This window comes from Elgaria multicarinata, chromosome 3 (assembly GCF_023053635.1).
Source record: "Elgaria multicarinata webbii isolate HBS135686 ecotype San Diego chromosome 3, rElgMul1.1.pri, whole genome shotgun sequence".
NCBI lineage: Eukaryota > Metazoa > Chordata > Lepidosauria > Squamata > Anguidae > Elgaria > Elgaria multicarinata.
In genome coordinates, this window is record NC_086173.1 from 22,495,690 (window position 1) to 22,517,400 (window position 21,711).

Genomic DNA, 21,711 nt, shown 5'->3' on the forward strand with positions numbered 1-21,711 from the left:
TGAGCAGTACGACAATGGAACCAGTTACCTAGGGAGGTTGTGGGCTCTCCCACACTAGAGGCATTCAAGAGGCAGCTGGACAAGGTATGCTAGGGTGGATTCCTGCATTGAGCAGGGGGTTGGACTCAATGGCCTTTTAGGCCCCTTCCAACTCTACTATTCTATGATTCTATGAATTCTGGAGAGCCACAGTGATTCAGCACAGACAATGTTGAACTAGCTGTTCTCCTGGGTCAGCTTCCCTCTGCATAATCCAGGTCTGTGCCTCGTTTTTGGCCACTCAGACAACCATATGGTGAAATGTGGGGAACTGGTCATTGAATGTATAATGATCAAGCACATTTTATTTCAGCATCCTAAATAGATGACAAAAAGGAACAGACACACCACACTGTAATGGTAAAAAGATACAAGTTTATAACATCTTATAAAAACTACAGTTTAAAAGTGATCCTGCCCTTGGGTAACACATCCCTATCCCAACTCCCTCCCCATAGCAAATTAAGTGAATTAAAAGGGAGGGTGGGAAAGGAAAATTTATATATATATATACCATCGGACTTTGATAGAGGCTGTAACAGTAGGGGCAAATTCAGATTCTCTGTTCAGGCTGAAGTGCTAGGATTTTCCTTCCTCTTCCAGTGAATGGAAGGAGTGTGTGAAAGCCAGTATGAACTGCACGAACAGGCCCTCTTAATTTCTGCCATTTTATCTAAATTCCTAAATCAAGGCCAGCAAAATCTCTACTCGTAAGGAAGCACCCCAAGGCACCTCGCCACATACATGAAGAATCACAGGGTCCAATTCATCTTGTGAACCAGCCACCAGGAAGAGAAGGAATTTCAACAGGTTCCATGCCATGCCAGCTGACAGATGGTCAGCGGCTTCTAGCGAGGAAGATGGAGGGGTGGGGGGAGAGGTGCAGGGGTGAATGCAGCTCCCCCTAAAAATCTTTTCCCCAAATGTACATTAATGCTGGATCATTACAAAAAATAAAATAAAATCTTGAGGTTGGAGGAAAGCCTGGGCAATGGTTCACCACATCATGGCACACGCTCTCAAAACACCGGCTATTCCACAACACCTACGAAAGGAAGATGCTGCATGAACATAGGCTTTTATTGCATATGATTTTATGTCGACATATTCCATGCTAGGGGAACAAATTTCATAGTTTATGCAGAACCCAATTTCCAAGCTACTACTATTGCTACTACTATGTAGAATTGCTAAGCCACCCCCCCTTCAGTCAGCAACCTCACTGGCACCATCGGGGGGGGGGCATTTAAAAATAGGAGTGAGTCTATACGACATCACGTGTTTTTTAATATACTTTTAAGGAATTGTTAATCTCACTTTTCAGAAATCATATCAAATTACAGCTTTCTTTCGACATAAGTGCCTCTTCGTGTGAGAGTTTGAACAAACAACATTCATTTTGAAACGATCGTGGCCTTTTGCACCTCTCAGTGACTGTCAGTGAAATTTTAGTAAAGTTTCACTTCTGTTTCAAGTCAATTTCACTTCAACTAATAAGAAATGTAAGAACCCTTTAAACAAGGATGCCTACTATTTCACTGCAGACGATTTCTAGTTGATGTGAACCATTCTTCCTAGGTGCTGGTATCGGGAGCAAAGTAACTACCAAAAACCAGACAATAAATCCTGCATAAATTACAAATGCTGAGGTGCTTGAATTACTTTACTCACCATACCATTTCAGACAGAGACTAAGTGGGAGAGTTTTGAATGAAGGGACTTCCAGCCCTTAGCATGTTAGAGAGGCTAGGTTGCACCCCTTTCCTCTGAGATGCTAGCTTTCCGTGTGCAGGGCATCATTTCTTTCAATAGTACAGTCTAGAAAATACCATGTTGTTCTGCTGAATTACTATAGTTCCTCACTCCGAAATAAATATTGGAAACCATGCTAAACACACGAGGACCTATTTTTCAGGACTTCTGCAAACCCTTTTGTTCCTAGACATCTGAAAGTTCTGTGAGCTTCTTCCTCAAATACTTCCTTGCAGAGTACTTGAATATGGTAGATGTGTTTACAAACAGTCCCACCTCGCAAACCATTCACCTTCAGGGTCAGGTGGCACCATAGCTGAGTATGCTGAAATAGTAACTTGCGATAGACTACAAGTTGGCTACATGACAACAGTACAAGGAAGATGGCTGCAATGGCAAACAGAAGCAATATCCTCCCCACCCAACCAGCTAAACAGCCTGCTTGCCTTCTCCCCTATCCCTTCCTTTCTACCTACTAGCCAGGTTCTGAGAAAAGCCTCAGGCGCAAAGATCACATGCAAGTCAATGTTTCTTTCTATGCTTTTACATCCCCAAGAGCAGAGAGGGCTAGCTACAGAGCCACTGTAGCACGCCATCACACGAAATCAGTGTCTTCCTTTGCTGGCTTGTTCACTCAAAAGCAAGATTAACAGCTACTAAACGGCCAAGTGTAACGGGAGGCTGAAGAGTGCTCACTCCACAGGACATACAGTGTTAAACAGCCTCCCAATTTCCTACAAGCAGTAGTCCTGATAGCAAGCAGGCCTAAGGGATCTAAGCAATGACAGGTCATTACCCTGTTTGGCACGCAAGGGAACTGGCAACATGAGGCAGTTCACTCAAGAGACTGAGACTTCCAGCAAGCTGAAAGGAGAAGTAACTGGCAACAGTGAACACGCTTTGTAATACCATGTCTCAATTACGGATGGATTAATGCCAGGGGATTAACCAGAAAAGGGCAGGCACAACATGGCTTAGTGCTTGATAAAGAGGCTTTTCCTGCTTGAGCAAGGCTGTCTCGATTTAACACACCACGGCTTCCTCTTGGAATTGTGGCACAAGAAAGCATCCCTAGATTTCCACAAACAATTTCTAATGAACAATTCTGATTCTTTTGAAGAAAGTAGTGCCCAGAAAGTTGGAAGGAAGATGCATGGTGCCTCAGTTTTGTTTTCTTTTTTTCCTAGAGCTGCTATTTCTGCAAGACTCTTTTTGCAGGTCTCACCAAAACCACATCCAACAAACAGCAATGCCAACAAGAGTAAAAAACAATAACAATGCGGTAAATGAGAACAAATATTTATTGATCCAGTGCATTTCAGACTCTTCTATATAATGGCCCTTTATCAGGGAAAAAACCAGAGCAAAGAAGTTTACAGATTTAAGTATGCTGGTTTTCAGTCCTTTACACTACAAAATGCACAGGAAACACATTGGCTCAATAAATATTTGTTCTCGTTTGCCAATTTTTGTTTTTAACCTTTGGTGGCCCACCAAAACAGCAACAGGCTACAATTCTCAGAGTTACAATAAAATCAGGCATACTAATTATTCAGCACATTGAAGTGCAGATAAAGGTGATGTCACTAATTTCAGCTAAGATGGGCCCATTTTCCCACTGATCTAATTAATAATGCTGGCTGCTCTTCCACCACACACAAAGAAGGAAAAAGAACATAGAAAGTCCTCTTCCGTGTCTGCTTAGCCAACAGAAGCAGCGGCCAATAAGGTTGGAAGCAGCTTTAAGAGTTGGCATAATCCTCACCTTGCACCAGGATCGATGGACCTTTGGCTTGCTCTTTAGAAGCACAAAACCAATTGTGATGGAAGTCCTCTGTATCTTCCCAATGGTTCCTTCTGTTTCACTTGCCTTTTTGCCTATTCAGAGACCCAAATAGTACCCAAGCTCTGTCATATAGTTGGGGCCTGGTAAACGATTTGGGAGCATCTGAAATTGTAGCATTGCTGAAGCTAAGCAGGTGTGGAGCTGGCTCAACTCCCTGGATGGGAGGCCCCCACATAAAACGATATTAAGGTATTAAGCTTAATGAGTAAAAAAAAAACATATTCTTAAAAAAAAAACTTATCCCATGTAGTGCTCCAACCAAAGTTTAACTATACAAAGGCAGGAGAAACTAAGAAGCAAAGCTGCCCCAGGAGACAGCCTTTGAGGAAATGACCAAGAACGCAATAAAAAGATGATCTCTTCAAGTTAACAAGTGTTGTTTTTCAACTCAGCCTGTGCAATGAAGCAGCACCAGTTGCTAGTACATTGGGATCCCTTAGGTGACTGTACTTTTTTTGGGGGGGGGACTTCTTGATCTTAAGTGTCCACCCTCTATTTATAAAACTTTCCAAGGGGGGGGGGGGGCAGAGAGAGAAGACTTAAGCCTGCAACCTCTCTCTCTCTCTCTTTCTGCACATCATGAGCTCAGGGGGAAGGCAGTCCTCTACTGTTGTACATCTCAAAACCTGGCTTGCAGCAAGAGTGTTCCAGAAGCCTGGCAGAAGTTAATTCCCTGGAGGTGGGTGGGAAGGAGAGGGTGGGGAGGGGGTTCTGCTTACAGCACAAATGGCATAGAAGGATCCCATACAGATATCTGCTCACAACACGTGGGTTCCACTGACGAAGTACAAGGCAGACTTATCTCCACCCATCCCAGAACCAGTGGCAGATTTTTATAGACTTCTGCTTCCTTTATTGCAGAGAAAACAGCACTGGCTAGAACTGCATTTTCTGAATCAGGCTGAATCTCTTGGAAAGAACCTTCTTTTTCGGTTGTAGCTGGCCAGCCAAGAGCAACCCGTGAGCTTTGCCTCTCTCAGGCTATGGGCTTCTGAAGACAGGGAAAGAAATTTGTCTGGCCTAAGGCAACGTAGACTGATTTAATGAACAAGGGCCTACTGGACCTTGGTCCCCAAACGTCTTGTTCTAAGGTTCATGGAGAAAGGCCTGAATTCTTTCCCCATGCAACCCCAAACAGATTACAGTTTCCTACTACCAGAGCAAAACTTTGGGCATGTCTACACCGGGTGATACCCTGGGGATCATCCCTGTGCATCCACATGATGCACAGGGGATCCCGGGAGCAGGGAGGGATAATCCCTGCATTTCCCCGGGATATTGCCATACCCTTTTTTCTCGGTTTCTCCTGCAGTCCCGGGATGATCCCGAGTCTGCGGGTGGTGTAGCTGGCTGCCCCGCCTTCTTCCCTCTTCCCCGTGAGTAGTGGGGGTCATCTGAGGGAAGGAGCCAGCAATGGAGGAGTCCAGGGCCATCGGGGATGGGTTGGGGAGCGGGTTTGGGTTTTTTTTTTACTTACTTTTTCGCTGGAGCGCAAGTGTGCTCCAGCTCCTGTATTCTTTTTTTAAAAATGGCGGGCGTGACGTCCTTCTTCCTCCCTGGACGTCGCGTGCCGCGTGTGAACGCAGGGGAAGGATCTCGCGATCAGCATCTCCTGAGATCCTCCTCCCTTCCTCCCGGATCGCCGGGAGGTGTAGACATGCCCTTTGAGATTAGCAATCCTGGACTACAGCCAGCTTTATATATGAAAAAGAGGACTCCCATCCAACAAGACTATGAACTCTGTGTGAAGAGGCATGCAATGGGGTTGATCCTGAACATATGGATATGTGGAAGGGAACAGGGGCAGGATCAAACTTCTGATAAAACATCAGAAGCTCTTTCCCTCTGGAAGTAGCTAGATGCATTCTTCCAGTCAGCTGGATTCTCATCAGCATCACTGTGCCTTGAATCTTGCCACTGGGAACACCTGGAAGGGACCCTGCAGCCTACGCCATGCCCTCCACACCTTGCTTCTTGAAACCTGAAGGTCAAGAAAGTAACTTAATCACAAACCCAGATACTGTCGGAAAATTTATATATATAAAAAAAGAAGGTTCTGTAGACCTTATCTCAAAGCTGATGAGATGGACTCCTGTGAACCCTGGAATAAAAAAAATCTTCTGCTGCTAACCAGTCTCTTTAGATCCATTGCTTTTGTGTGTCAAGTCTGTAAAACAGTTTGGTGCTTGATTGTTTTCTCTTTTTTAATTATACCTTAAAAAAATGATAAGCCTCTTCTTCTCCCATCTTCCCAAGCCCAAAGCTTGGGCAACCTGGCAGATCGTCTGTCAATCAAGAGCATTGAACATCATTATGAGAACTTGCAGGAAGGAGGCCCAGCTATTCTCTCAAAGCCTTTCCGGAGGCAAATGGTGGTATCTTCAACAAAAACAAAACACACACCCAAAGTTTATCCACAACCGCAAGGGATTTCTGCTGGCTGAGGGCCAGTCACGGTTCGTCCTCAGCGTATTTACAGTGTCAAGACTTTGTCCTGCTCGGCTAGGCCCCTTCCGCAGGGGGAGGCCCAGCAGGTGAACACGAGCGCAAAAACCAAAACAACAAACAAAAGGGACCCACAGAGAATCCTGTCGGCTTCCCAGCTCCTTCTAAATCCCCCTTTCCTGGCCTACCCCTAAAGTAGCAGCTGCGAGTCAGACGTTTTGCTCGGGCAACCCTGACACATTCGTTTGTGTCTCAGCAGCCGGTCTGTCCTGGAGAAGCTCTGAAAAGGAAGAGAGAGGAGAGGAGAGCAAGGTCTCAGGGGGCGGCCCATGGAATGAGTCGACACAATGACGTCCATGCAGGCTCTCAAAGGGAAAGTTACAAGTCTTGTACTAAGCAGGCATAACGCTGAACGGTGCTTGCCTTTCCTTAACCATGGAAAGGCACTGCATCAGAACTAGACGCCCTGCAAGCCAAAGCGGTGGCTGGTTAACTCAAATCAATGTGGGAAATTCAGCCATCCATGTCCAGCTTGGCCTTTGGAAGGAGAGATCACCATTCTGTAGCGGCAACACAAGCCACGACTGACAGAATACACCTTTGGCTCCTTCGCTTGCCTGCCTACTTCCCTCTTAATAATAGTGCCCAGCCCCCTCCAGCCCCAAAGTCATTTCATTTTATTACACTTCTATAGCTGAAGCTCTCTGGATGGTTCACAACAATTTAAAAACATTTAAATACATTATATATAGTATAAAAGCCATTCACGTAAGGGCATAAAACAGACAATACACACAACAACAACACATAAATATATATAAAACAATTTAAAGCAATCGGCCAGAGCCAATGATGAAAAAGACTCATTATATGTTGGTGGTGGCAGGCCGGCCTAAGGGAGATCATTCCATAAATGGGGGGCCACCACCAAGAAGGCCTTCTCTCTTGTGGCCGCCCTCCAAGCCTCCCTTGGAGGATGTTCCAGGAGGAGGTCCTTGGATGCAGAGCGTAGTGTACGAGTCAGATCATTTCGGGAGAGGCGTTCCATCAGGTACTCTGGTCTCAAGACATGTAAAGCTTTATAGGTCAAAACCAGCACCTTGAATTGGGCTTAGAAACATGCAGGCAGCCAGTACAAGTGGGCCAGAATCAGTGTTATATGGTTGGGCTGTCTTGTCCCTGCAATCAGTCTGGCCCCAAGTACCACTTCCTGCAGACGACCATTCAAGTAGGAGTGAAACTACTGCAATGTTGTGCCTCCCATTCCCAACTCAGATATTCATCCCAGAAGAACACCATGGTTGATGGTATCAAAAAGCCGCTGAGAGATCAAGGAGAATCAACAAGGTCACACTCCCCTTCGTTTCTATCCCAACTTAATTCATCATACAGGGTGACCAAGGATGTTTCTGTGCCAAAATCCATCCTGAACATTGAGTGAAATGGATCTAGATAATCAGTTTCATCTAAGAGTGACTGGAGCCGGTTGGCAACCACCCACTCAAGGACCTTGTCCAACACTGGCCTAAAACTATTAAGATTTTCCTGGTCCAAGGGGTTTTTCTTCAGGAACGGTTTCACCGGCCCAGGTGGCCAAGGAAGCTTTTATTACCTTCCTGGCCCAGCCACCTAAACCTTCCCTGCCAGTTTTTATTAGCCAAGAGGGGCAAGGATCCAAGACAGAAACGGTTGCATGGACCTGTACAAGCACCTTGTCAACATTCTCGAGCTGTATCAACTGAAACTCATCCAAGAAGACTGGACAAGGTTGTGCTCTGGACACCTTACCTGAATCACCTACTGTAACACTGGAGTCTAAGTCCCGGTGGATGCAAGAGATTTTATCCTTGAAGTGCCTAGCAAATGAATTACAGTGGGCCTCAGACGGGTCTACAGTGTCCGTAGGGCCAGCATGTAATAGGCCCTAGACAACCCTAAAAAAGCTCTTCTGGGCAGCATATGGAAGACTGAATAGAAACAGTGAAATGTTGCTTATTTGCTACCCTCACTGCCCCCAGAGTATTCCTTACCAGAGGCACGACACCAGTGTTCGATTGCATCCACTAGGAGTTCTTCTCCATCTGTACTCAAGCCATCTCCTATTCTGTTTCATTGCTCTCAGCTCTGGAGTACAAACACGGAGCAGTACAAGGCCTGTTTAGGAGAGGCTGCTCAGGAGCAATCATGTCAACCACTCGGGTCATTCCACAGATCAACCAGGGTTTCGACATGAGAACCAGCCATATCAGCTGGAAACCTCCCCGGAGCCCTCTGGAAATCTTCTGGATCCATTAGCCTCTGGGGGCGGGACCATCTTAATAGGTCCCCGCCCTTGCAGGGGAGGAAAAGCTGCTGTAAGTCTAAACATCAGCAGGCGATGATCTGACTATGACAAAGGGTCTGAAACAAAGTCTGCTACCTTCAGATCTACATGTCCAGCTGAGAAAAACAAACCTAAAGTATCTCCCGCTACATGCATTGGGCGTTCCAGGAGGCTAAGCCATGGTTTCACTATCCGTTTGACACCATAATGCAGGTTAAAGAAACACAGCCTAGTTAGGGCTAAGTATGACTAAGTGTTAAACCTGCACTGAGCTGAGTAAGGCCATGTTAAACAAAAATGGAAAAGGGTCAACTGGGGTGGGTGGGAAAGGTGGACAGCAGAGGCAGGGAGTAAGAGTCATGGGATCAGCACAAGGAGCCATCTAAAGCCCTAAACCCAGGGTTGAGTATTCAGACAACACTTTGTGAAATTTCAGGATCGTGACTCTGTATCATGACAGCTTTTTGCACCCACTCAATGGAGAATCCCACCCAACTGAAGGAGGAGACAGGCACCATGGCTGAGGCAGGGAGGCCTGCCAAACATCAGACAAGGGTGTAAATTTACCCAACTGGTAAATCAAGGGGGCAGAGGCAGTACCTGCAGGCAGCGCTCACACTGGTACGGCTTCTCCCCACTGTGTACACGTTTGTGGCGCTCCAAGTGGTATTTCTGGATGAAGCGCATGTCACACACATCACACTCAAATGGCTTCTCACCTACAGGAAGGACAACAACAACAACAACAATTTTATTGCAGTCAAGACACCATTCCAGCAAAAGTTACATACAAAGGACTGAGCTTAAATTTAACTATTAAAAGGACAAGTAATCAGAGAGGATCTGATAGAAATGGCCAAGTTGAAAAACTTGGCCACTTGCTCAGTGATTGATTTGTCTGAGCTCTGAAGTAATAGGGGCATTAGGAATTCAGTTGGGTGACCAGGAAAAGACTGTAAAATGGGGTTCAGAAGATCATTCCTAACCTATTGATAAAATCTACAGAACAGTAACACATGTGATGCGGCTTCCACTTCGGTATTTTTACAGGAACAGCATCTGTTGGGGAGTGGGATTTTTTTGTATCTGCCATCTAGAAATTTAGAGGGAAGGACGTTAAGTCTAGCTAGTGAGAATGCTCTCCTGTATTTGGGACTTGTTAGCCAGTGCAGATAGGGCATCCCATCTTTGCAAAAGGAAACTGGTAAGCCTAAGGACTGGGGGGAGCATGGACCCCGAGCAGCACTCTGAAGGTCTTGCATATCTCTGTTGAGCAGCCAATGTTCCACAATTGATTTGGTGCTTGCTAGATCCCGTGATAGTAATATAGGGGATGAAAGGCCTACTAGGTTGATTTTGCTCGTCATGGCCTTTGACCAGGGAGATTCAAAATGGTCTAACAGGATCTTGGATACCAGGGAATTTGTTGGAAGGGCCAATTTGCAGCGAAGCCAGAAGTGAATAGCATGGATCCAAGCCAGACAGTTTACAGAATTCAGGCAGCGCTCACACTGGTATGGCTTCTCCCCACTGTGTACACGTTTGTGGCGCTCCAAGTGGTATTTCTGGATGAAGCGCATGTCACACACATCGCACTCAAATGGCTTCTCACCTACAGGAAGGAGCAAACAAGTGTTTTTTGGGGTGGGTGGGGGTGGGAAGGAGCTCCTTCTGGCTTAACGGGCCAGACACGTCAGGAATCTCTTATGAAAGCCCCCAAGGGAAGCGGTGCAAGGGTTCTTGTGCAATCCCACCCATTTCGGAGGATTGAGCCCCATGCATATCCCCCACCCAAATGAAACTGCATCAAACGCTCTTACTGCCGTTTCTCTTATTCTTCCCACCCACCCTTTCGGCATCACAATGGGCCCCTTTTCTGGAGATGGGAGCTCCAGATCACGAATAGGTAAGAGTTCTTTGTCTCAATCCATTTACCGCAGGGAGGAAGCCACTCCCACTGTATTGAGAGTCGGCCAGAGGCAACTCTTCCTTGTGTCCCCAGAGTCCGCCTGTTTGGCTGAAGGAAGCACAAGGGCTTCTCCTCTTCTCAATTCGACAGATAAAACTTGTGGCTTCATTTGGTTGTGAGGACACATGTCGTTGTGTGTGTATCAGAGAATGAGCACATAGGTGGGCATGCACATGCGGGGATTTATGGCCGCAGGTCACTGGGCAATTCAAAACTGGCAACACATCCTCTTGAACAAAGCAGCAAATGTTTCTGAAACTGCCTTCTTCATCCCCCTCTTCTTCCCAGCCAGGCATATCAGAGGGACCAAATCTCTTCCAACCTCCCATCATGAGAAACAGCTGGCCACTCACCCAACCTATTACAAAATTCCAAATCCGGACCAGTGCGCCAAAAGCCAAGAAAAGAGAGGCCACTTATAGAAGAAATTGTTCACGACTCTCACAAGCAAGTCAAGCCACACGCTGGAGAGGGGGAGGCCAGCCCTTCGGCCCAGGTCAATGGGCCATCTGAAACGGGGCTGGGAAGGGATTCTCTCTCCCAGACAGAGTTATTTGTCTGAGCCTTCCAAATTACACTCAGCAGTCCAGCATGCCTGCTGGTCCTCCACGGGATGCATTTCAAAGGCAGAGGGGCCATCTAGTGGTGGAGAAAGTTCAGGGCAAGTGACCAGAACAGCACTCTAAAGCTACACCACAAATTACTGTGAGATGTTCTTGTTCACTGGAGGGCAAAGCAAGGCAAATAAAACCCAAGGAGCACAAAGTACGCAAAGGAAACCTGGGGAGACTTGTGTTGCCCCCTGTGGAACTGAAAATAATTTGGGCAGCCAGAACCTGCTCCAGTGGGTGGAGATGAACCTTTGAGAAGATTATGCTTACACGGTCTTTAGGCATTGCTCTCTGCAGCACAACAGGCACTGCCAGAATGCACCTTTCCTACTATTTTTCAGCTAGTGGAATGGGGCCAATTGCGTGGGAAATGCAGGAGCCCGATTCTCCAGCTCATACCAGGGCTGGTCAAAGGTAGGCAAGAGCCCCCTGGACTTTCTCCTCCTCTTCACCAGTGCAACCTGCTTGTTTGTCTGCCTCTCATTGCTGATCCAGACAACAGAGATGGGGGGAGAGCAAGGGGAGCAACAGATGCCACTGTCTTCTCGCTCACTGGCTCTTTGCCTGTCAAGCAAGCAAGTGGTAGCAATGGTAAGAAAGAGGAGGAGGCAAAAAAGAAACTGGTAACAACGACAGCGGACCCGTTCAGAAGACACCTTAAACCATGGCTTTAACCATGGTGGTTGAGCCAGAAAGCCAGGCTGCGTTCAGAACATCTTAAACCATGGCTTTAACCACAGCGAATAAGGCTTTTTGCTTTATTTGGTTAAAGCCGTGGTCCAAGGTGCCTTCTGAACGGGGTCACTGAGAAGGTAGACTCATTGAGGAGGGCCCCCATGGAGGGTGTCTTGCCCAAGGGCCCTCCAAAACCTCAACCTGCCACTGACTTATGCTGTCTGAGAAAGAGCAGCTCAATTATTATACATAGTTGCCAGGGGGAAACTCTCAAGCTTTGCACTGAAATGAAAGTAGATCCCAAAGTCTTTACCTTGTGATAGCTTTCTAACGCAAGCTTCCTCAGTCAAGCCTATCAGCAGGCCGAGCCTCACTGCAAAAAGCTGAAACCTGGCCAGTAGCTGCAGTTACAGGCTCAAGGCTGGCAATGAAGTAACTCGCTTCCCATAAAAGTCCGCAGCTGCCAGCCACTGAAGAAGAGCTTGGCTTCCAAGCTGCATCCCTCCCACTTACCCGTATGGATGAGGATGTGCCTCTTGAGGTGGTAGCTACTCCGGAAAGCACCATAGCAGTGCTCGCAAATAAAGTTCTTGGGGATCCGGAGCTGGAAGGATCCGTTCTGCTCAATCACCACCACCTGCAATGAAGGCATATGCTGTTACTGCAACCTCCTTGGCTAACAAATTACATGCTCACCTGGGCCCCTGGCTCTCAAGGGTGGGCTTGCAGGCCATGCAGTGGGGCCACTAAGCCTCTGTGTCCAGCTGTCCAAATCTCTGCCCCCTTCCCCTATCAGGGCTTCTATCTCTGCTGCGTGTGCAGGCTGCTGGCCCTCCCCCAGTGCCAAGTTTTATGTGTGTGCGTGATTCCCTCTGAGCCGTATGGATTAGCAAGAAAAAGAAACCATTGCCTCAAGAGTCTCTTCTCTGTAGTGCAAATCATACCCCCATCTTGGTTTAAACTTCAAAAGCTCCCAGTAAAAATGTGAAGCCCTAGCCTAAATACACTCAACAAGGTCTCTCTCTCTCTCTCTCTCTCTCTCTCTCTCTCTCTCTCTCTCTCTCTCTCTCGGGGGAAATGTGCATATTAAATGCAAAAATGCATTCAATGACCCCTCAGAAACAAGACAGTTTTCTGAATAAGATTTTTAGTACTCATGCTTTACATAAATCCCTATAACTAGAAAAAGGAGAATAAACCATACAACACAAAAACAATGTTAAACCATGCAAATATGCTGTATTTGCATAACTTAGGGAGCAATCCTATGGGCCCTAGGCAGTGTCGAGGGGGTGAGGGGCATAAGGTATTTCTGATTCCTGGACCTGAGGCTGAAGAAAATGCTTTGAGCTTGAATCCAGGAATCTGTGCTCCCAGCCCCTCCTCCCCCTCGCAGTCGGCATGGACTCAGATATCACAACAGGATGCAGGATTGTTCCAATTCCACTGGATCAGAACAGAGTGTGTGTGTGTGTGTGTGTGTGTGTGTGTATATATATATATATGAATGAGGGAGAATCTCATGGTCAACAACACAGTTCACATGTTGGGAGATGTTGCACAAATCTGTGAGCAATACCGCCCTGCTTTCTTTCAGCACCACTTCCTGCACTTCCAATTTAGTGCTGATGTGAAATATGCCAACTTCTCCTGTTTCTTATCCCCCAGTGCTTCATGCCCAAGCAGGAAGGGCCTTTCTTGAAGAGAGCATTTTAAAACAACTAAACTAGTGGGTAAGTTACCTATTGGCATTACAGCTTGGGCTGGATGGAGTTGCACGCGCCCCTTGAAGGATCAGATCCGCCGTTCATGAGTGTTTCCGGACCCAGCCTTGCTCCTGAAGGCCCAGCTGGCAGCTCTGGCCAGGGGCGCCTTGGCTTCAGCATGTGCAACAACTACACCCTTTTCTGGATGGTACAGATCTAGCCAGTGTCACCAATGCCTTGGTCACATCCACATGGGGCTGCTTCTGAAGTGTGTGCGGAAATTCCAGGTGGTGCAAAATGTAACGGCTAGAGAGATTTCTGGTGTTTCACTTCTTGGAATGTTTTATGCCAGTTTTCTTTTCCATTTGCACTGGCTTTTGATTCATTTCCAGACACAATTCAAAGTGCTGTTGTTACCTATAAAGCCCTGAATGGTTTGGGACCAGGTCATCTGACGGGCCACTTCCTCCCCCATGCATCGTGTTCAAGATCTGAGGTCCTGCTCCACGTTCCACCGCTGTCAGAGATGCATTTGGTCCCTACATGAGAGCCAGCCTTGTTGGCAGTGGCACGCAGACTGAGGAACTCCCTCCCAAAGAAGATGCAGCTGGGCTTTCGGAGGGCGACAGTGACTTCTTAGCCTGCCATGCCTTTGACCTGCTTCAACCTTCTGCTGCGGTAATGTATTTTTAAAATGACCCTGTTGTTTTATCTCCCTCTCTTGTTCCTGCTTTAGTGCTTTTATTGATATACTGTATTTGTTTTTATCTCTCATTACTTTAATTGTATTTTTGTGTTTTTAATTTGGAAGTTGCCTCGCGGCCCTTTTCTGGGACCAAAGGGTGGGGGTTAGAAATCTTCTAAAAATATATTAAAACTAGTGTAAAGCCCACGTCACCCTAGACGCTAGTAGTTCTGCTCCTTTCCCTCTTTTTGTCCCTCAGCTCCCTTGCCACAGAGGGGCTCATGAATAATATGAATGTGGCTCAGGCATAATGAGCCCCCTTTCTGAAATGTGCCTGTAGTGCGTCCTGGTTACCTCCCTTGCATGTGCTGATTGGGTCACCTCTGTCCCCTTCACCTTCCCCGATAGTGGCTATGGCCTAATCATGCGGCTGCACTCAGGCTCGTCTTCGAGCCACACTGATTGGCCTGGCAGGGCTGTCCGTCATCCCACTGGCAGAGGGGCTGCCCTGCCTGTTTGGTGTGGAGGAAATTCATTGCTATTGAAGCTCGAGCTTTGAACTTCCTCAAACTTTCAACATTTTCTGCACATCTACACAGTTCAAGCTTAAGTTTAAAACAAAAATGAGCAAAATTGGTCTGGTAGATCTTGAGTAATAAGCCTTACACTACTGTATTGCTATCCAGTAGATATTGCTATCCAACACAAGAGATTTCCCCACTCTTCCACCAAGTGCAAGTTAATTGCACTTCCAATTAACAAAGCCCCACAAGAGTCTGACACTAGACTCCTCCAGCCCCGCAAGTATCTGTCAAAGTTTGATGAATCTGAAAGAACAGGAAGACCATTCTGAGAAAGGCTTGAGCTTTGCTAGTCCATACGATGTAAGATTACCTGCCTTTTTAAGGGATTTTTTGGGTGGCGAACCTTCTGCTGATTCCTCGTCCTTCCGGCTGCGCGATTTCTCATTTTCCTTGCGATGACCCTAGCAGAGAGAAAGCAAGGGACAGGTTAAAAAAAATGCTTGCAAGTTAAACCAAGGATTCTACATGCCAAGTTCCCTGTCTTGGCTCTTCTGCTTCGTCACCCACTGACACGACTGGAAGAGGGCACAAAGAAGTGCGCGGCGGAACAGCTGACAGCTGAAAATAGGCTGGCCCGTACCAGCATGTCCGGCGCACCCCCTCTCTCTCCATTCTCCACCTGCTTAGAGCTCTGCTTCGGCATCATCTTCTTGCTGGCAACGGTTGGAACGAGACAAACCCCAGAGAGTCCCTCGCAGGCCAGGAGACTTGCCTACAGAGAAACAAATACAGACTGAGGAGTGACAGAGAATACAATTCAAGCTAATGATCCTTTGCGAGAATGCGGCCAGGCCTTCTAAGCTGTGGGTTGCAATCTGGCCTGTGGCCACACTGCCCCGGGTGGGTGGATCTTTACCAACAGAAGATATAATGAATACGACTAGCATCTGATGGAGAGCAAGACCTGCAGCGAGGTCAATAAAGTGAGACTGTTTCGTCAATTCCTTGAAACAGAAAACCTGGGCCAGCTTTGTACTCGTGCTTGTCTTCTTTTCTGGCTCACAGAGGTTGTGACACATCCAAAGTAATCTGAATAGCATAGCCTCCCAAATAAGTCCACCTATTTCTACCTTAAAAAATAAATAAAAGGACCAGCTTTTCTAGAACTCCCTTGCTTTGCCACCTGCAGGCAATTCTCACTCACCAGAGTCAACTAGTCAAGTGGCCGTTTATAAGCTGCACTATATTGGTGAGTTATAAATAAGAGTGGAACTATATGCCTGCAGGCCTGGAAGGTTATCTCTGTGTGTCATCTAGGCCACAGGTTTTTTCTTTTTCTTTTAACTTATCCTAGCAAGCATTCTTAAATCAGGGGTGGGGGGTGGGGGATCATTCAAACCTTCCCAAGTGAAATAAGCTAAACATAAGTTGTGCAAATGACAGCACTTGCTTTCCTCCAAAGCCTAGAGGCAGACTTAGGCCATGGCTAGACAAGCGGGTTGGAGGGCGATGATCTCGGGATTTTATGATTGCGAGATCGTCGCCCTCATCTACACGCGGTGCGCAACATCGTGGCTGCCATTTTGGTTGCTTTCTTTTTAAAGGAAAAGGAGCGCACAAGCGCTTGAGCGAAAGGTAAGGTGTTTAAAAAAGCAAAAACCTCGCCCTCCCCCCGACGGGTACAGAGCTCCTGAGGTGCTCCATTCCCCGTGGTTACTCACGAGGAGTCAGGACAACCCGCAAAGCCCGGCCACACTTTCCACGGTCTCGGGATCATCCTGAGACCGTGGGAAAAAAGAGCCTGACGAAATGGAGGGATCATCCCTCCCTACTACCAGGATGCCCAGTGTATCATGTGGACGCACAGGGATGATCCTGGGGCAATCACCAGGATATCGCCTGGTCTAGCCATGGCCTTAGAGACTACTTCTTGTGTTTCCTCTCTTGCATTTCACGAAGTGGAGGGACAAGGCCAGAGAATATCAGAAGTATGAGACCAGAGCCTAGAAAACTTCCAAGGACCTAACTCAAAATTCATTTTCACAAAGAAAGTAGCACTTGGGCTGTCTTGTAGCTCTTTCCCTGTGTGAATTTTCAAAAGATTAGTAGTAGCTCACGAAGAGAACAGGACACACTGAGTGATTCAGAGAAGGCTGGAAAACATGGGATGTTGACCTCCAGCACCTTAAATGAGGCACACGTAGAAGGAACTAAGCTCCCACCTCAGCTCCAATTCTAAGGGGAGGTGTGGCTTAAGGCGCAGCAGCTAGGCTGTTTTCTGCCAAACATCAGCATGCTCAATAAAGGCATCATGCACAGGAACTGATGACAGAAATTCTTCAAACAGCGTTGCCACTGAGCAAGGTAGTGGCAGAATTAATTCAGCCAACCAGCATGAGAATTTATAGCAACAACATCTAATTTCTCTCTCCCTTTTGGTTCTATAGGCTGTGGGTTTCTAGGACATTTTGTTTCCATCGCAATGACTGGAGAAGGGGTCAAAGAGAAGGGGAAATCTGCCATTAATCACTCAAATAAGTTCATACAGAAATAAACCCATAAGCACTGGGCCAGATTCAATGCTAGTTAGTCCAATGTTAAAGAGAACCAGTGTGGTATATTGGATAGAGCCTGGTACTAGAACCACGGAAACCCAGGTTCAAAGACCTGCTCAGCCTTGTGTCAGTCACTCTCCCTCTCAGGCGAAGCTACCTCACAAAACATGGTGCCCTTCCTGACATTTTGGACTACAACTCCCATAATCCCTGACCATGGCTGTGAAGACAGGGCCAGGATCACCTGGCCCCCAAGCACCAGGCTTAGGAATGCTAGCAACTGGAGCAGACTATTGAGAGCTGAGCCATTTATGTCACACAGAACCGATTGTCACCGAGGGCCCTTCGCAGCCACCTCCTGCAAGGATGAATTCCTGTTGGACAGGATGGGAGAACCGGGGCCTGTTACCTGAGCCATCGCGTTAGTCTGACAGTCCTCAACACGTAGATTACGCCAAGTCCTTACGCTTTCTCTCTCTTGCCCAGGAAAGAATTTTACGACTACAAAGATTTTTCAGTAAATCGTTTCTTCGCTGGTCCCGTCCAATACCTTCCACTTTGTTGACATCTTTCTGGAGTTGGAGAGCCCAGAATGGTGCGCAGCCAGTTTCCTCAGCCTTGCTAAAAGCTGAGGAAAGTTACAGATCGTGCTGCTCTTGTGGATGAGTCACCCCAAACCTAAATCCCCCGTTGAGATGGCCCTCTCCGGAGAAAGGCTGCTGAGGTCCTCCTTGCACAGCTGCCACAGTAACGCTGTGTCTCCTCCTCTGGGGTCCACCTGTGGGTTAAGCCAAAAGAAAGCTTTATTGACCTAACCATTTTAGGAGCACACACACACACTTTTAAAACTTAATCATGTATTGTGGTTGCAATCTTGCGATGGCACCAGGAGCTGGTGTCCCTAAGTTTTACTAAAAAATATAGGATTCTGTTTCTACGCCCCAGACTAACCCATGTAAAAACTTTTCACTGACATCCAACTCCTTCAATGGTTTGTGAAATATCCTCAATTCTGTGCCAGTGCAACAGCCTAAACTGTTTGCTTCACTACTGCAACAGCATGACCCACAACATGACACCAATTCAAGAGCCTTTGCATGTTAGCCTACGCACTTAAAAAAAAAAAAACTTGCACGGCAGACTTTTGGTTCATGCTGAAAATGAAAACGTTCCCCAACGTCAAACTAGGAAAAGAGATGCACAACATTTAGGGTGCAAACCTTTATGGATATCTGTCAGCCTCTGAACATTCAGGCTGACAGAAACTCTATGCAGAGCGGGAGGAGCACAGAGGCGATCTTCACCCCTGCGCTTCTCCTGCTCTGCATTTTTGCTAGATGGGTGCTTTTGCCCATCTAACTTGGGCTCTGTGGACGGCTCCGCTTACCCAGTTTCCTCCCTTCCCCACCCACAGAACCGCCCCCTTCTCCTCCTCTCTGTGGTCACTTTTGTGAACTCAGAGAGGCAGATGGAGCTGTTTTCTCTATGGCGGCTGCTAGGTGGAGGGGGAGAGTGTGGGAAGCTGGACTCCTGGGTCTGAGGTCGGAATGCTGCCTCTGACCTCGGATCCAGGAATCCGAACTATCCTATGATGCTGTCTAGGGGCCATAGGATTGCTCTCCCGATGGCCAATCCACACTCTACTTTTTCCAGTCAAGAAATCAGTCCTTTGAGCAATCTCCATTTCAGAATATTTCTAGAAATACATGTGAACACATTCTACACACACCCCTACAAGCAATGGATCTCTGGATCACATTACAATATTAAGAGATTCATAGGGAAGCAGTTCATGCAGGCAATGTCAAGTTCCCCCAGGTATCCAAGCATCACATGAATTCAATCAAGCATCCAAACCCAGGCATTCTTTTTACCTTTCTACTGATACTGATGCATATAGACAAGTTACAGAATGACCTTTGGATGATCAATTTATTTATTTATATTTATTACATATTTATACTGCCCAACAGCCAAGCCTCTCTGTGGGCACTTTACAATTAAATCCATAATATACAAAAGTCAAGGTTTAAAAAAAAATTTTTTTACTCATTTAAAAGCAGGATAAGTTATAGTCCTGGGAAAGCATGACAGGGGAGAGCATGTTTAAAACACAAAGTATCTTTAATCCTGCAAAGCACAACCCCTGAATGGAAGAAAACAGTAATTTGTTGACTGAAACATCTAATGTTGAGAATCCAGTATAATCATGTAATTTACCACTACTATACCCATCCACCTATCACACTAAAAGGCCACGCATGCCCACATTACAGCGACCAGACAATTATCTACAGTGTTGCATATACGGAAAGAGTGAATATTAATAATACACAAAACAGTAAATTTGCATAGCATGGACAAAGTAAACAGCCCCAATAGTTATGGGCCCAAGACAGGTTCCTATGGGGACAGTGCCCATGTTGCATCGAATTTTTCCGTTGAAGGCTGAGAGATCTTTGTTATCCACACTACTGACGAATGGAGAGGTAGGCCTCTGGCTAGTGCTAGAAAGTAGTAGTTTATTTTGTGAAAAATGCTCAAGGCATTTCAACTAATGGCACTTCCAAGTAGTTTACTGAGTGAGCTTTTGCTGTACCAGAATAAAATACATGAAGATACTTGTATCTTCATCCAACATAGCCAGTGTTCCCCCTGGGTCTGGCTTGCAGTCTGGTATTTTCTATACAATTTGCTCAGGGTGAATCAGTGTAAAGCTTTGAGAAGACAGCAGACATCAGGCACTCAATGGCTCCAGATAAGGACTGCTACTAATGACATTACACAATACACTTGATAAATAATTCTGGGTAAGAGCTGCTTCACAATTTGCAACATTCCTCTGCTGTGAAACTTGCATAAATATTATAATATGTGACAGTTACGATGTACGCAGCACTATCAATATGCACGGTGGACAGGTCCCTGCCTCATGGAGCATACAATCTAAATTTTGTTAGTATGAGAAGCCTTCCAGGAAATGAAAGGGAAAGTCAAAGGGAGCAAGCAAAAGAAATAACAGAGGCCAGATAAGCATCAGCAAAGGCAGTTAAGAAGACACTTACAGTGCAGTCCTATGCATGTCTTCTTAGAAGAAACCACCACTGAGGTCAATGGGACTTACTCCTAAGTAAATAGGTACAGGATTGCAGCGTTAGTTTCATTTGGGGCTTAAGGGATTAGGCAAGAGCTCCAGAGAAAAAGTAGGTTTTAAGAAGGGATTTGAATAAAGAGAGAAAGTTTCAAGCAGATGAGTCTGGAAACGCATTTCAGGCATAAAGGAAAGAAAGCAATTAGACATGTGGACCTTTCAGTGTCATATCCACATTGTTTTTCATGTGCAGCAATACCCTGCATAAACTGCCATGATATGCTATAATCTTATTTATTTATAAATTTATAAGTCGCCTTTCAGCCTAGATAGGATTACATGGCTTTTACATTCGTTCCTAACAGAAATGCTGTTCCATGTAGGGATGGGGGAAGCAGATCCGACGATGACACCCTACTACACACCCTTTCAGAGTTGTTGTGAGAATAAAGCAGGGATAGACAGCTTCTGACTCTCCAGATGTTAGTTGACTGCAACTCCCGACAGCACTAGCCAGCACAGCCAATGGTAAAGGACAATGGGAGTTGCAATCCAACATCTGGAGGACCACAACCTGACCATCCTTGGGATAAAAGAGGAGGAGGTATAAACCCCACTTATGTCGGCCTTTCTGACCTCCTTGGAGAAAGGTTGGGATATAAATGTAAGCACTAATCATAACAATATTTAGTATTTATAGATTGCTTCAGAGTGCTCAAAGTGGAAGTGTGGAGCAAGATGTGTCAGGGTTATTATCTCCATACTGCAGATGAGTGTGTGTGTGTGTGTGTGTGTGTGTGTGTGTGTCTTGAGTTGGTTTATGCAGGACCACCCAGTGGAACCTTTCCTCAACCCTGCACCCTCCAGATGATTTGGACTACACTTCCCATAATCCCTGCCCTCTATAGGCAGGCACTAATAGGAGTTATAGTCCAAAACATCTGGAGGGTCCCAGTTTTACAAAAGGCTGACTTAGTAAATTGACAGCAAAAGCAAAATTGGAACCAGAGATCTCGCGATATATATAGCTCGACCTCCTTATACCAACTTCATGGGAGAACCGCCCATGCAAACAGAGCCCCCCTACATCCCCGCCGTTACTGCAGAAGCGCAGCTCGCGTGCACACCGAGAGGCCTCGTGCACAAACGGTGTGAGGCTTCAGGACAGGTGTCCCCGGGCGGGAGCCCCGTGCAAGCCCCCGGGTGAGCAGTGCACGCGAGGCCAGGCGGTGCGCGCCACGGAGAGCCCCGCCAGGGCCAGGCCCGCGCAGCGGAGGGAAAGACCGTCGTCCCCCGCAAGCGCTCACAAAGCCCGAGCGCGCCAGGCCAAAGGCGCGCACAGCCTCCGGGGAACCGGCGCGTGCGTGTGCAGGAGCCGCACCTGACTCCGGTCCCGTCGCTCCAACTCCCCAGCTCCCGGGGAGACAAGTGCAAGCCCAGGCGCCGCCACCACCGCCGAGCCCTCCCGGCCCCCGCCGCCACCGCTGTCG

General features: G+C 46.9%; 1 protein-coding gene across 9 annotated transcripts; it reads right to left on the bottom strand.

Annotated features, from left to right (window-relative positions):
- Positions 1-394: 394 nt before the first annotated feature.
- Positions 395-21,707, bottom strand: ZNF740 (zinc finger protein 740). Of its 9 annotated transcripts, none has more exons than XR_010025171.1 (9): positions 21,603-21,706; positions 17,540-17,908; positions 15,216-15,347; positions 14,950-15,036; positions 12,174-12,297; positions 9,916-10,017; positions 9,006-9,124; positions 5,852-6,362; positions 395-1,084 (listed from the first exon to the last, which is right to left on the bottom strand). XR_010025171.1 is itself a non-coding variant. In XM_063119583.1 (9 exons), exons 2-8 carry the CDS (start codon positions 17,546-17,548, stop codon positions 6,273-6,275), a joined length of 663 nt encoding a protein of 220 aa, XP_062975653.1. In that variant the 5' UTR covers positions 17,549-17,908; positions 21,603-21,707; the 3' UTR covers positions 395-1,084; positions 6,271-6,272. The 9 variants fall into 9 exon arrangements, 8 of the variants coding, with proteins under 8 accessions (XP_062975653.1, XP_062975652.1, XP_062975654.1 ...); XM_063119583.1 differs by having other exon boundaries at positions 6,271-6,362; positions 21,603-21,707; XM_063119582.1 differs by having other exon boundaries at positions 395-6,016; positions 6,271-6,362; positions 21,603-21,707.
- Positions 21,708-21,711: the final 4 nt, after the last annotated feature.